Source organism: Atractosteus spatula, chromosome 18, assembly GCF_055471065.1.
Source record: "Atractosteus spatula isolate fAtrSpa1 chromosome 18, fAtrSpa1.hap1, whole genome shotgun sequence".
Taxonomy (NCBI): Eukaryota; Metazoa; Chordata; class Actinopteri; order Semionotiformes; family Lepisosteidae; genus Atractosteus; species Atractosteus spatula.
The window spans coordinates 14,410,018-14,424,682 of NC_142723.1; the positions used below are offsets into that span (position 1 = coordinate 14,410,018).

The window sequence follows — 14,665 nt, forward strand, 5'->3', positions numbered from 1 at the left end:
GTGTATCACGTGCTGTTTACACAGTAGGTGCTATTCTAGAAGTTAGCAGTGGCCGTCTGTACAAGCCTGACACCCACTGGTTGATTGGTGATGTACACACAGAGTGCTCTTCATTTCTCACTGGCACTGTATAAAGCAATCTGTGTGATTGATTTGTTATTTAGGTGTTCTCAAATGAATTAGAAAATTAGTCAATCCCACTCCTCGAAGTGGGTGACAGAAAATTGATTGGCTTCAGCAGCATACAGTAACAGCTTCAATGCTCTATTAATCTTCTGATTGCATTAATTTTTTTCAAGGCTATGTTTAAGCCTTGACAATGGCTATGGCTGCGTTTAAGACAAAGTTCAGATCACTAGATGCATGGGAATTGTTAGCCTGCAGGAGGGCAAGTAAGTGCAGGTAAATTGGTGTGGATCATTTCCAAAAACCTCCTCTTGTCAGCCTGTCCATTTTGCTAGTTAACAGGGGAAAAACATTATCACGCGCAAAGAGCAGCTGGGCTGGTGATGAGGGCATGAGTCATGCTCATGCTGTTGAAGGGCTAGGACACGGGAGACGTTTGCTAACTCCACTACGGTGTGCAGCCGGTCACACAATTGTCTGAGCTCCAGTTCAATTCCAGTATGTGCCCCTGGTGTGTCAGCCCGGCAGTTTGTCTGCAGCACAAAAACCATTTCCATTATGAGCAAGCCTGAGGATCCCAGTGGTTTGTGGTCTGAAAAGAGCTGGCTACTGCTTTTAAGCAAGCAAAGGGTGCATATCTTTTGTGTGATCTGTCTTTGAGATAAGATGGAAATCAGAATCAGGGCAGTTGTTCATGTACAGTACAGTTCACGCCCCACTGCCTGTAAGTTAAGTTGCGGTTGCAAAGATAAAGGAACCTACCAAAATTCACAGTATTCAAAAAGTGGTATCTTTTAGCATTTTAAACTCTTACTCACACACCCTTATGTTTTTACCTGTTTTTTTAAAGCACAACTATCACTAAACCCATGTAGGGCTTGTATTTATGGCCTGTGGCTGTATTTCATCAGTCCTAGAGTAACATGGCGTGTATATGCGCCACATGAAAGTTGCACGACATTGTGGGGACCTTTCCTCTGCTGCTCCTAGAGCGATACTGGCGATGTGGTCTGACGAGGAAGACTGTGGCCTTCATTTTAAAGCCCTGTGCAACACCTGTGTTATCAGCACTTACAGGTGAAGATTGTCTTAGATTGCTCTGAGACTCTCTTTATCTAAAGGTAACACATTTGCCTTCAGTTTCCCTGGAAATGGGATTCTACCCAAGACACAGTCTCCAGGATTGTGAATATCTGTTTAATTTTCACTCCTTGGAAAAGGGGTTCTGTACAGTGTAGGTGGAGACTTTTTGAAGGTGCTTCCCTCCTTGAGGGATACTGCGTCAGCTGAGTGTGCTTTTGAGACACCCTGGCACAGTACAAGCGAGTATTTAAGTAAAGGGGATGAGTTCAGTTAATGTAATTGCAGTCTCGGTTCCAACTTGTGTGATAAGATTAGCTTTACATGCTGGCAGCGCTCACCACATAAAACTCATCCCTTTTCCTGGCAGCAGTTTGGCCATTGGTGTATCCTCCTCTTAGAAATCCTCAGTCTTAGCTGACGTGCTCTCCACGTGCCCAAGCAATACAGTGGACAAGCTTTTCCCTTTGCATTTATTAAGTCAGGTTTCCTTTCATATCTCTGTGGATGTAAAAGATGGATTTATTATATCTAATAGAGTTCTGAGCTGCAGACTACACCCATTTTGAAGGAGACTGTGAGTTAAAGCACTTCTATGATTGCTGTTTGTTGTGTTTGTACTGATGTGCAGCATTTCAAACTAGAGAAAGTACGGTACATTGCTAGTGCTAATGGTTGTGGGTGGGGAAATTGCATACTTTATAATATGATCTTTTATAATTCTTTGTATGAAATAATTCTCTCTTTAGGTTATATATATATATATTGTCCCTTGTACATTTTACACAAATGTTGATTTTTGGCTTTCTGTTGTCCCAATCATTACATTGCATTGCTCGTCTGGTAATATTTCACTGCTCGCTCTCCCTCTGTACAGGATTCCTCTCCAGTGTTCAAGGCAGGCTGCTGCCTTCTGTGTTTGTATGTGGTGTACTGTACAATACATACTGTACCTGGGGCTTTCTGCAGCGATTTGTACTTATGATGTATTGCCACTGTTCTGTTCTTTCACCTGTATTTTGATTTGTTGCCGTATACGGATTAACAGACATGAGAATTTCCTGGCCTTTCCTGGCTTTTTTAAAAGCACTTTTGGAGAAGGTTGCCTCATTGTCCGATTTTTCACTTTGCTAGTGCTCAGCTACTGAGTCCCAGTGAGGGCTAACAGATGTTTGCGGGTTTCCAGACCTCCTACACATTGCACAGCTCAGCATACCCACCTGTGTAATTTTGTCTGTCAGGCACCCTGACCCACATATACACAGGTAGAGCAGTCACAGCCTGTGAATCACTCGGGGATATTCTGTTACATCATTCTTCAGAAAGGCAACAGGCATCCCTCCACAAAAGCTTCTGCTGACAGGGGTACAGAATGTATTTCTTACTGCTGCTCACAGCTGCTGTCGGTGGTTAATTCTCCAGAGGGCTGTTTTTTCAGGATCAATCTCAATTAAGCACAGTTTGAGGCCACTGTGGCTGAGGATAAGAGAAGGAGTTTGCACACTCTGAGCCAGCACTTTTGAAATCCTCATTCTGCAGTAAAAGATCCATCATCTTACCCTGATGAAGGACCTCATTGCTTGGCAGATATCAGACTTCTAGTTTGGCTTGCAGGGTGGGGGGGTTGTGAGACCTCTAACTCTTTTCCTGCCAGAAAAGGCTACTGTATTATTCAGAATAATAAAAATGAAGCTTGCACCCTTCAGTTAACATTGTCCAAGAAGTCCGTTATCCTGAGTGTTTTCAGAACTTAAGGATCACATTTCTGTTTTGGTAGAGTTTCCAATATCTTTGAAGTTCCAGTATCTTTGCTGGTGTTGTCTCCCTTTACACAGGGCTGGAAGAGAGCACATCTATACTGAAGCTCTACTTCATAACCACACTTTTCTCCTTACATGTCTTTGACATCCTGTGTAGTTTGTTGTGGTGTTCTTATGAAAACAACCTCAAGAAACATCTATCCTTGCTCTCTCTGTTTTTTTTGGGGAGAAAAACGGTTTGTCATAGAAGACAAAAGAAAGACTGGCTTTATGAGCAAACTCAATAAAGCTCTGCTCTTTGAACTGTCTCCTTTTCAAATCTTCTTTCCTACTGCAGCTCATATAGTCCCAGCCTCTAGGCCTGTTGCCAGCCAAACAGTTGTTTAGTATGAGGCCCGGAATGAGACAGTAGTTTCTTTTTAATCCCTCTGCCACAGCAGAAATAAAAAAAGAGGTACTTTGAAAAGAGCCGTGTGCTTTGGCAGCTCCTACCTAAATTGAGGGCCTGCCAAGCTCAGATTGAGTGCAAGGACCCATCGGCACGACTGCAGTGCCAATATTTCAAGCACATGCTGACTTACTGCACACACACCCAGCTGCTGGCTCTCGACATCTGGGATGAATTGTTTTAAAGTAGCTGTTGATGATTATTGGAAATATTGTACACTTCCAGCTATTGAGTTTAAGGGGAAACGTGTGCCCAGAAGTATATTAAATCTTTTTTAAAAATCAACCTGTAGAAGTGAAATAAATTGATCTGAACCTTTCTTTTGCCTCCTAGGAAAGCAGTTCCCCTCAATAGCTGTTAACACACCTTAGCCGTGGTCATGTAGTTGGACTTCTTTGTCATCTGAATTTTGCAAGATAGAAAATGAGATTTCAGTGGCCCAATCTAGGAGCAGTTGCGCCAGAACAGAAGAAATGTTTTTGCTGTGCACCCGAAACAGGCGTATAGATGCTCTGTCACAGTTTCGAAGTGATGAATTAAGGCTTGCGTCTGCCAAATCCAGTACAAGAAACTGTCATATCCAAATTCTGAGTATTAATTGCAATTCACCATTAACATTTACAATTTGACTTATTGCATCCGGTCAAGATGCACAGGGTACAGATGACAGTAGCATAAAACAATAAAACCACAATAAAGTTGAGCATTAATTAAATGCTAGCATGTTGTACAGCACTAAAGAGAAGGAAAGAACTTTTAGACTGTGTGCTTTTTTAAAATAGAAAGTAAAAGAAGCTCCATGCAGCTTTCTAACCTCACTGGCAGCCATTAGATAAGATTTTTATTGTCCCCTGAGGGACATGTTTTTATGGACACCCAGCGCTCCTGTACATTAAAATAGAATGCAAAAAAAAAGTGAAGAGAAGAAAAAACATTGCACATTGTACTATTACAAAAAAATGAGAAAAACATTGCACGTCTTTCTATTGCACATGTCCAGTATAACACATAACAACATGTAACATTTATAACACATTTATAACATCAGCAGATCTTTCCCTCTAATGGATGTTGGAACATGCTTCCTCAAAGCCCCAGGTCATTTGCTGTCTTGCGCTCTGAGACTGAACCCAGATGTTGCCTCTACCACAGTGGGTTCCTTCCTTGGCGGCTCATCCCTCTTCTGAACTACGGTGCCATTTTGACCAATAAAAGTGTAAAACCCTGGTGGTGCGTATTTTGGTGGGTGCTCTCTGGTTGGGTTTGTCAATGAAAAGCGAATGTCTGCCTCAGCCCTTCCCGTCATCACAGCTAATGTGATGAGCCTAGCGTGTGCAGGTGATGTCCATAGTGGTTTCTGAAAACTCATCCCCAGAGCGTGGACAGGATCCAAAGAACTGCAGGGTCCTGTCTGATATTGAAACCTGATATCCCTTTATTCTATCATCATGTCCTCTTCCAAGCGCTCTCCCTGTAAACATGAGGTGATGTGCCCAACTACACCTGAAGGCAAATGGAGTCATTGTTCTAAACACATTTACTGGAGTGGAAAGCGAATTGTTAAAACTAAGTTGTATGACAAAGCCTTCGGATGTGAGCAGTAATTTCTGAAAAGTGCCGGTGTGGAATTTCGCAGCAGGCTGTGACTAAACAGACCACAGTCATTATAAATCACACAGGAGTTTTATTTTGAAATCTGGTTGTTATTGTGGCCGGCAGTGTCACAGAGACGCTGTTTTCTAATTTTACCCAGGTGATTTTCCTGACAGGGAAAAACAGGGAAGTCTCCATTTAACTGGACCTTTTTTTTTTTTTGTTTGTTTTCCTCGTTTCTCTTAGTATTGTTTCGACACAAATTAATGGAATTGCTGAACTTCGTTGCTCAACAGGCCAGGGTCTCATAGCAGTGAACCCGGCATTGATCAAGGTCACTCTCAGTTAAATAACTCCCTGAATACCTGATAATTACTGCACCTTATTAAAAGATACATCTTAAGACCATTCATCAAGGATCGATTAATTATTTATTCCTTTTACGATAACTGAAGCATTTTAGGCAGGACATAACAATAAGGTATTGGGGGGGGAAAAAAACTGAAAATATTGACCAGAGCTGAAAGTTTCATCAGAGCATGGTTAGTAATGGTTTAAGAAAATGGACAGAATTTCTTAATTGCTAAGAAGCTGAATAGCTTAGAAATAAATCCTGAATATCTCTTGTAATGAATTCTCCTTGAATTTGGGATTCAATTCATGTCATAGTTTCTACGAAATTAAGTAGAGATCTTTCCTTTCCTCGCTTTTTTTATCACACTGACAATTTCTGCTCACTTCCAGAAGCATTAATGATTTACCTTCCATCTGCCATTATTCACTTCAGCCTCCGTCGAAGGTGAATGTTCGTTCTCCCATGCTTATTTCATAAGACCGATCGAAACGTTTCTGGTAACGGCTTGTCATCTTAATCCTCTTAGGTTAAGGCTGGTCTAATTGTGCTTAAACTGTCTTCAACAAATATGAAGTCTTTATGAAATCAAAACTTGGATTTACCCTTCACTTGTACTCTCTTGTTTGCTGGACTCTGGATTTCATCGACGACTGGGCTAGAAATTTGTTAGAAGGTAGGTTGAAGTTTTGATTTAGTCCAGGTGCAAAAAGCTCACATGTAATCAATTTTTTTTTTCATTCTTTTCATGTGCACCGTGACAGCAGTTCTGCTTAAAATGCAGTGAATTCCATTGGCTTTTTTAAAAAACAATAGTAAAACTCTTGTCCGGTAGGAATAGTTGGATTTTTTACCCTTTAGAATTTTGTAAAACATCTTATATACAGCTTCAGTTATCTGGTAACAAAAACCATTAACCAGTGAGCACCATAAGAAGAAACGTGCCTCTTTTGAGTTGTTTTCAGCTGTGTCAAATACTGTACAGTGCAATTGTATGTTCCAGACACCTAGCTGAAGGATGTGTTATTTGGAAGGGCTGCCAGGAGGATAATATGTGTCAATGAAATGGCTATTGATAGATGCCCATTCAGGTAGTTCATTCATACTGTGGCTTGAACAGTATTCTTGTTTATATTGGCCCTGTCATAACATCACTCACACATATTAGTTCTTCCAAAACTGTTCTTTCGGGTCAAGTTTTTATTGTACATGCAGTGAATGGAAAAACTCTTCTCATTAGGCTGTAAACAAGAGTAGAAGAAATCACAAGCAGCCGTGTCAGGTTATTCATTGAAAACAAAAGGAACAGTTCATTGATGAACAAGTTAGAGAAAGTATGATATTGCATACTGAATTCACGTTAACTGTTCAAAGTCAATGGCTTTGGCAGTGTTCATCATCAAGTTTTGTAAGTCTTTTGAAATTGGTTCAGTAAAATGAATAACTAGTTAAATTAACTGGCTTAATTCAATTAAGCAAATCAGAAGACCCTGTCATCTTCAGTGTGAAACTCCAGTATTAACTCTTGCTTAAAAGCACAATAATTTAAAGTGATGATATTGTTTATTTATATATTGTTATATTTCTGAGGAAACGTTGAATTAAATGTTTTTTTTATTTATATTGTATCTACTCTGTAGGAGATCTTGTTCTAACCACAAAATTCTGCTTTTGGCAACTGTATAGGCATGCACGCATTTGTTCTAGAGCACTTGGGGGTGCTAACCCAGGTTAGAAAATATTTTTTTACTCAGCACCTGAGCTTTAGCTTCCCAATGAGATATGTGGACCGCTCAGTTAAAAACTGGCAAAGATCTTAACTGAAGTAATCTTAAGTTAAGATCTTTAACTTTCCTAGAAGTTTCCTTTGCTTTCTGTGTTAACATGCGACTTGGCAGAATTACACAACTTGTGTTTTTTCTCCCTGACCCAAAACGTTATCTTGTCATTTACTTCATTTTGCTTTTTTTTTTGCAGAACTGAAAAGTTATAAATCAGAATTGAGCTTTTTTTTTACAAAGGTTTTTTTTGTGCTTTTTTACAAAGCACTGTCCTCCTGGATAAGGAACGTATTGTAGCTTTGCTATGGGACCGTGACCCCCTGCTTGCAGATAAGGCTTAGGAGAGATCAACAGAGCTGGGCAGCAAACGCTGGGAATCCCCTGTCCCTGTAAGAATAAAGGAATTGACTGAAATGATCATCAGTCTGAAAGACTCGCATTGAATCTCAGACTTTTCCCTCACGTCTTCAAGTTTGCCCTTCACCATTCACTTTTTTACAAATTTTCTGACACCTAAACAATACATTTCTCAATTTTCAAAATGTAGCCATTACACCATCACCTCTCAAAACCTTGAGACCCCAGCCTGGTGCTTCTTCTGCAATGTGTTGTAATCCTGTAATTCTCAAGAAGCGACCTTCTGCTAATCCAGTAAGACTGTAATGAAATCGCCCTTTACCACCAGCTGGGTGGACAGTCTATAAAAGGGAATGCTGTCATTCCTGATGGCGGTTTACCTAATATCATTAGTGGGGAAAGTGGGCCCGAGTGTCACAGTGCCATATGGGATCTCAGCATATGCCTTTGCAAGAGCTACAGTATTTGCCAGCAGGAGCAAGTGAGGATTCTACTGTACATTGGGATTTTTAATTTGGGTGAGTGGCAAAGACACATTAATAGATCACAATGAACAGAGACAGTCTGTTTGATATGTTTTTCTTGCTGCGAATCTCCAGTGGCAATTTCAATTACTTTTTAAAATTTGCTTTTTGGCATCTATAGTTCAGGAGGAAATGTTTTCTTACAACTGGATCAGAGCAAAGTACACAATAATGATTCAGCGTTGTTTGGTGGGAAATGCTTCATGTTCTACAGGAGTTGCAGATTGTTTGCTCAAGACAGGTCACGTTTGTCCATGCTGGTTTATTTGATGTACTGTAATGTGAACGTTTACTCTTTTTTTTTTGGTTAAAGACTATCTTTTTTTCAGCTTCACTTTTAAGATTGTATTACTAGAGAAATATCTTCTTAAGCTCAACCGCTGACCCTTTTTAGACTTTGCAGCAATTAGTCAAACAATGCTACATTTCTTATCTCCTTGTGCTTTCAGTATGGATTGCAAGTTTTGCAAAGGTAAGGTTTTGTGTGTTTAATGATTTTTTTTTCTATGCTCTGTTTTTAAATCAAAGCTTTTCAAGTTTTTGTGCTTGATGTAGTCGAACCGTTATTTATACAGAAATAGATAACCTAGCCTGACAAAAGAAAAGACTGGAGCTTGTTGAAGAATATAGTGTTAGTGGTGTAGGCACAGACTGGAATGACAAATAAGGCTTTCAGTGATCGGATGGTTCAGAAGAAGTCGTTTGTTAAGGGAATCAAAGAGAAGGAAAGGTTTTGCCAAAATATAGTTCCATAAGCAAGAAGAAGCTTCTTTGTCAGCAATGTTATTTCCACAGAGGTTATTTCCAAGTCCGATTGAGGTGGGGGAGTGATGGTGTTGCCATTAAAAAGAATCTAAAAAGCAGCGTCGACAGCCCAGTATTTCACATGGAAAGGGCAGAGTAAAAGTTCAGGGCTGTGTTGGCGGTGTTTTCAATGTTGGAGAACCTGTACTCCTAGAAAAAGCAAGTGGAGCAGAGAAATGAAGAGGTCAGCCAGGAGTTAAAATACAAGAGATGTGGTGTTCCACCAAGATGGGGGTTTAAGCATGACAGGATAAGTCAAACAGCCTCCTTTTGTTTGTAACATTTATTACTTAATTCCTCATTAAAATGTTGTTGCTTGGATACTTCCTTGAGTGGTTCTGGGACAAAATGTAAATATAACATTTTCAGAAATGGCATTTTTTTTCTGTTTTCTTTCTTCTGCCGTTGCCATCTTCAGTTCATGCCCGATTTCTACCCAATTTCCGTTGAGCTTGTAAAGACCCGTGATGTTTTTGACAAGCGATCAAGAAGGCGCGCATGCTCATGTCTTGAGCTGTGTGGTTTTTTAACTCGTGAGCTCATGAGGCTCGCTGAAAAAGAATTAGAATCTATGAAAAATCTGAATATCGAGGAAAGTTTTTTATTATCAAGGTGAAAATTGATTTCTTCTCAGAAGACCTCAGTACTGAGCAGAACAGCCACAAACTGTTAAAACTGCTTGACTCTGGACTCTTTTGGTAGACTAAATCTTAGATGCATTGTGGAGAGCAGAGGTATCGGTTTTAATGCCATACATAACAAAGAAATGTGCTTTGGGAAGATATTTTTTTTTAATTCTCCTTGTTGTTTCTGGCTCATGCTATTTGAAACTATGTTCTAAAACGAGGTTTATTGTGAATTGCATAGGATGGAGTTTCAGAGCTAAGGATGAATGAAGGATTTAGGCCTTATCATATGGTCTATGCCATGGTCACATGCTGTATGTAAGTTTTAACAGTTTTGGTTAGGGAAAGAGAAGACTTCATAGGGGGAATTTTGGTTTTAAACAATGAACAGTATTTACACAGTGTTTATGAAGCTCCACTTATTAAAATGAATACCCCTTTATCAGTCAGATTGCCTCAATATTGCTTACGTCTCAATGTCCAGTGCCGTTCATTCTGATACAGTACATCCGGACTCTCACATGTTAGGCGAAGCCTAATGCAAAAAGAAGCATTACCTTGCCTGTCACTGAGTTCTTTCTTTTTTGCAGATGGTTAGAGACCCTGATTGTGTACCCCAGGACTAACAAGCAAAACCTTAAAAAGAAGAGAAAAGTCGAGCCTCCCACTCCACAGGTACAGTTTTCGACCTTTCTTTCATTTTTCTTAAAGAAAGCTAACCAGCTGGCCAACTGTACTTAAGCATGACGCCAGACCAGTCCTTGAAATCATGCCTGGGGTGACCTGGAAACTACTGTAGATGTTCATGTCTGAGTTACTGTTGGCTGGATCCTGGGCCGCGGCGCCTTCAGAGATCCAGAACCAAAGCAGGTTTTCCTTCCGGACACGCGCAGGTGCGTGTTGAATGTCTGGAACTGAATCTGAAGAGAGGAAAGAAGAAAAAGCTGCACTGCATTTTTTGTTACACATCTGTCCCGCTATGTAGTTGATGTGTCAAATAATTTATCAGCTGTGGAGCCCTGTCTCTGTCATCTACAGTATTTAACGTGTCCTCAACTTTGAATCACATCCAAAAGCTCAGATCAGATCACTTTATTGGCCATATACAATTTCTTGTATTAGGAGTTTGTCTTTTCACAGACCCCAGCTTGCTCTCCATGAGACATACAGACAAGGAGAGAAGCTTAGGGTCAGAGCACAGGGTCAGCCATTTATACGGCGCCCCTGGAGCAGCTGGAGTTAAGGGTCTTAGTCAGGGACCCAACGGAGTAGGATTCCTCTGCCGGCCACGGAATATGAACTGGCTACCTTCCAGCCACATGCACAGATCCTCAGTAGTTCTTGGACTACAACAAAGTCTAGCCTAGTACTAGTCCTGGTGTCACTGATCCTTTCAGTGAGGATTTATTGTCCCTGTGGAAACTTGCGTCTCAGTACTGCTGCAGTGTTACAGTCCTTCAACACTGTCAGGTCTGGTACAGCAGCTACTGTACATTCCAGTTTATCATCCGAAATCTGTGTAGATGTCGGACATAACGATAGTCTCATGATAATGGCCTGCAGTGCCAGTGATGCAGTTCAGCCAGTCACATGATTGTGTTTATTCGGTTTGTGCAATCCTGTTGTCTCACCACAATATTGGGCTTTCAACTGCACGGTTACATTCTGTTTTGCCACCACCCTGAGGGAAAACACCAGTGCCACAGTATCTGTGTGGGACCAGGTTTTCCAGTTTTAGATTGACATCTGTAATCAGGGGTTCATTCTGCTGTAACATACTGTTGCCTGAATGAAAGTACTCTCTCTTTTCACCAAAGGAGAGAGTTATTTTTCAGAGGCCATGCAGCCAGTAGATTTATTTCTTTTTTAAAAAACAATACAAAATCAATAAATGCTAAAGATACAGTTCGAAATGTGACCGCATGCAATCTGGAGGCTAATGCAGAGCCACAGTGTGACCCTAACTGCTGGCTTCAAAGATCTGGATTTTTTCATGACCAGTGTTGTGAATATTTTTTCATTCAATTGGGAAATGTAATTTTCAACTTCAAAAGTTCTCGTTCTTTGTTTGGCTGGTGTTGGGGATGCATACATGCCACAGTGTGAATTGTCTTATAAAATGTTTTTTTAATAGATGCTTCCACTATTTTCTGTTATTTTTCCATTAACATCTGTGAGGCTGGCCAACTTTTATTTGACTGGCTACTTAAAATGTTTTGTTTTTTTCCTGTGAAGTACTGTACTTTCAGTGCTACAGTAAAGCTACAAATACAGGTAGGTGTATCTGCCAGTGCTAGGAAATGCAGATGATTAGTGCCATCTGTATTTATTCAAAGCCAAGTCTCATTCACAGTGAAATGAATTTTCTTAATAGATCTTTACAAGGCTACATACTGTATACAGTAGTTTGTTAGCATGAGTAACATTTTCTTTTTTTTCTTATTTAAACTACTGCCATCTTGTTCTTAGGTCATTTTGGTCTCACACTGGTTTCTCCTTCTTGGTCTCAAAGAAATAGGTTGTCTGAGTGATCCAGCTCTGTTAAAAATCACATGTAAGGGCACAACTTGTCACAAAGCAAGAAATTAAAATGTTTTCTAAAATACAGTACACTACCTAGGTACCCAGTCTACAGCTGTTGGTTTCTAGACGGGAGGTCAAAATCGAACAAACACTGCACATTTTACCAACTTTAATAACTAAGACCCACATTGTTTTAGTGCCAAAGTGACATAAATGTGTAGGAAACTATATATTTGTTATCATAAACTAAAAAAAACTGAAGTGAACTTATGACTTGTGTTTGTTTTTAATATTGTGAAACTGGGTTTAGTCTTTTTATTAGGTTATGAAACAACTGAGGCAAAATTTGAACCTGACGGTGGACAGAAGCCTTTTCCTTTGGATCTTTCGATGTGTACGTGCAACACTTGTCATGGGGCACATTGCTCGAACAGAGTACTGTTCTGATGGAACAGTTTTCAGGATCTGGGAACGAGGAAATGTGGGAGATTCTCAGAGTTTAAAACTTGGCTTGGTGTAGGTCAGATCCATTGGTTTAGAAAAGGATTGAAGTAGAAGAAGAATTATCTCTTACCCCCATTGCCAAATGCAGATATTGAGATGAAAGATAATAAGCTTTCACTAATTTGGATGAGGTCTCTTTTCAATCACACCTGAACTTCGCGTGTGAAAGGAGCCTGAGCTCTTACCCTCCCTCCTCTACCAGAAGGTGGGTTGAAGTAGAACAGGCAAGACCTAGGTTTTGTGGCCTGGATATTGTCTGTGTCAGCACTCACTTAAGAGGTTCTTTATGTGGTGTGCATTTTTATGCATATATATTGTAATTATTTCCATATGTTTGTATAGTAGGTGTCAGCTTTGTATGTATAGCTAATTTAGCATCCTTTGAAGGGTGCAGCACAGTGGTGGAGTGGGCATAAAGTGTCACTTTACTTTTCCTGGATCCTGGGGTTGACTCTGGCTCTGTTTGTGTGGAGTTTGCAAGTTCTCCACGGGCTTCTGGGGCTTTTCTCAGGGCGCTCCAGTTGGGAGCGCGCCAGGCTCCCTCTGCCTGCTGGTTTAGGATCTCAAAGCCACCCTCGAAGGATCAAGTGGTAACTGAAAGAGGCGGAAAGGAAAAAAATCCATCTCCCATGGCTGTGGAAGGTGATGGTATACAGTTAAACGTACAGTACACCGAATCAAAACTGAAACTTTTGTATTATCTGCCCAAGCAAAATGCCAGTTTACTCCATTTTCTGCAACGGATCTGTTCTGTGATGAGGTAATGACTCCTTGGAACGCAAAGTTGAAACCCTGGGAAACATTCTGGAACTTGATGGTCCAGGAAAAAGGAAAAAAGAAACAGAGCAGGTGGCTGTTTTCCCAGGCTTTGCTTTCCAGAGCAAAAGCTTCCTTCTTTGATCAGTGCCAGAGTGTTGTATTGGTATGAAGAGGCAAGTATAAACTAAGCATAAGGGACTGTTCAGGTTCGGTTTCCCATGTATGTGCAGAACCCTTCTTTCCCTTTTGAAATGAAATAGGGTTAGGAAAATATTGCTGTGGCTCTGTATTAGTCACCTCTCCATTATTTCCTCTTTTATTTGAAAGGGGAAACTGTGTTTCCACGTCTGCACTCCAGCAGTTGTCCTCATTTCCAGGATTCGGCTGTAAAGTTTTCCTTTCCTAATGTGAGACCACACCGCCAAGCACAAAAACAAAATGATCCCCCCACTAAAAAAAAAAAAACATGCCTCATGTTTAAACTCTGCAAAGGTGCTTGGTTAGGAATTTTGATTTTTTTAAACCTTTCCCTGCTTATGGTTCTCAAAGAAGCAAAATATGTGTCTTAAGTAGGGAGGATTACTCTGCAAGGCTGCTTTTTGCACTAGGTCAAGTGTTTCATGCGCAGTGCTTACAGTGGAAGAGTGATTAGGGAAGTCAGAGTAAATAAGCAAGTCAACATTTCTTTCCTTTACAATTTAGAAGTGGTCTTCTATTCCAAGAATCTCAGCAAAGTCTATTCTGTTTGTCAGCGTTTAAAGGGTTAAACTGAGAAGAGAAAAAAGCTTTTTTTAAGCACAAGAAAAGGCATTCTTTTCAGTGCCAAGCCAAACAAAACAGTTATTCACAGCCTTCTCACAGGCCTGTTGACTAGTGATGACAGGAACTTGGCAGCCCAGTCTTAACCACCAAACCTCCAGAGCTCCACACTGGTGCCCCGTGGAAGCTTAATGAAAAAATAAAATGTGTTGCTACTAGGGTTTTGCTGAAAATACCTTTTAAATCAGAGCTAGAACAAAAAGAGGATGAACATCATTGATTTATGTTGTTTTGTTTCACATTGGTTTTATGTTTCATGTTAGCTGACCACCCACCTAGTAACGAGAGATCATTTCATTTCTTGAAGATATCTATTCTTCTGCTCTCGGTGCACGACTCCTGACTTCCCTAAAATAAGCTCACTCACTGTTAGCCCTATATGGGGGATGGTTCTCCTGTTGGGCACTGTAATATGGAGTCCAGTCTCTCAGCATTGATACTGTATTCTATTTTCAAAAACGCTGGTTAATTTCAAGTCATTTGCAAACAGCTTGCACTGGTTAAAACGTGGTTTCACCTCTCTTGGCTCTCACATTAATTCATATTAAAATGCTGTTTTTGCAATTCCTTAAGGAACTGTAATAAACAACAAATTAGATTGCTGCCCCG

General features: G+C 40.4%; 1 protein-coding gene across 1 annotated transcript in view; it reads left to right on the forward strand.

Annotated features, from left to right (window-relative positions):
• Positions 1 to 14,665, forward strand: part of mpripa (myosin phosphatase Rho interacting protein a) — a 167,242-nt gene that overhangs the window by 99,848 nt on the left and 52,729 nt on the right. The window contains exon 5 of the mRNA XM_088936349.1: positions 10,042 to 10,126. Coding sequence (XP_088792475.1) covers positions 10,042 to 10,126 — 85 coding nt within the window. The remainder of the gene's footprint in view (positions 1 to 10,041; positions 10,127 to 14,665) is intronic.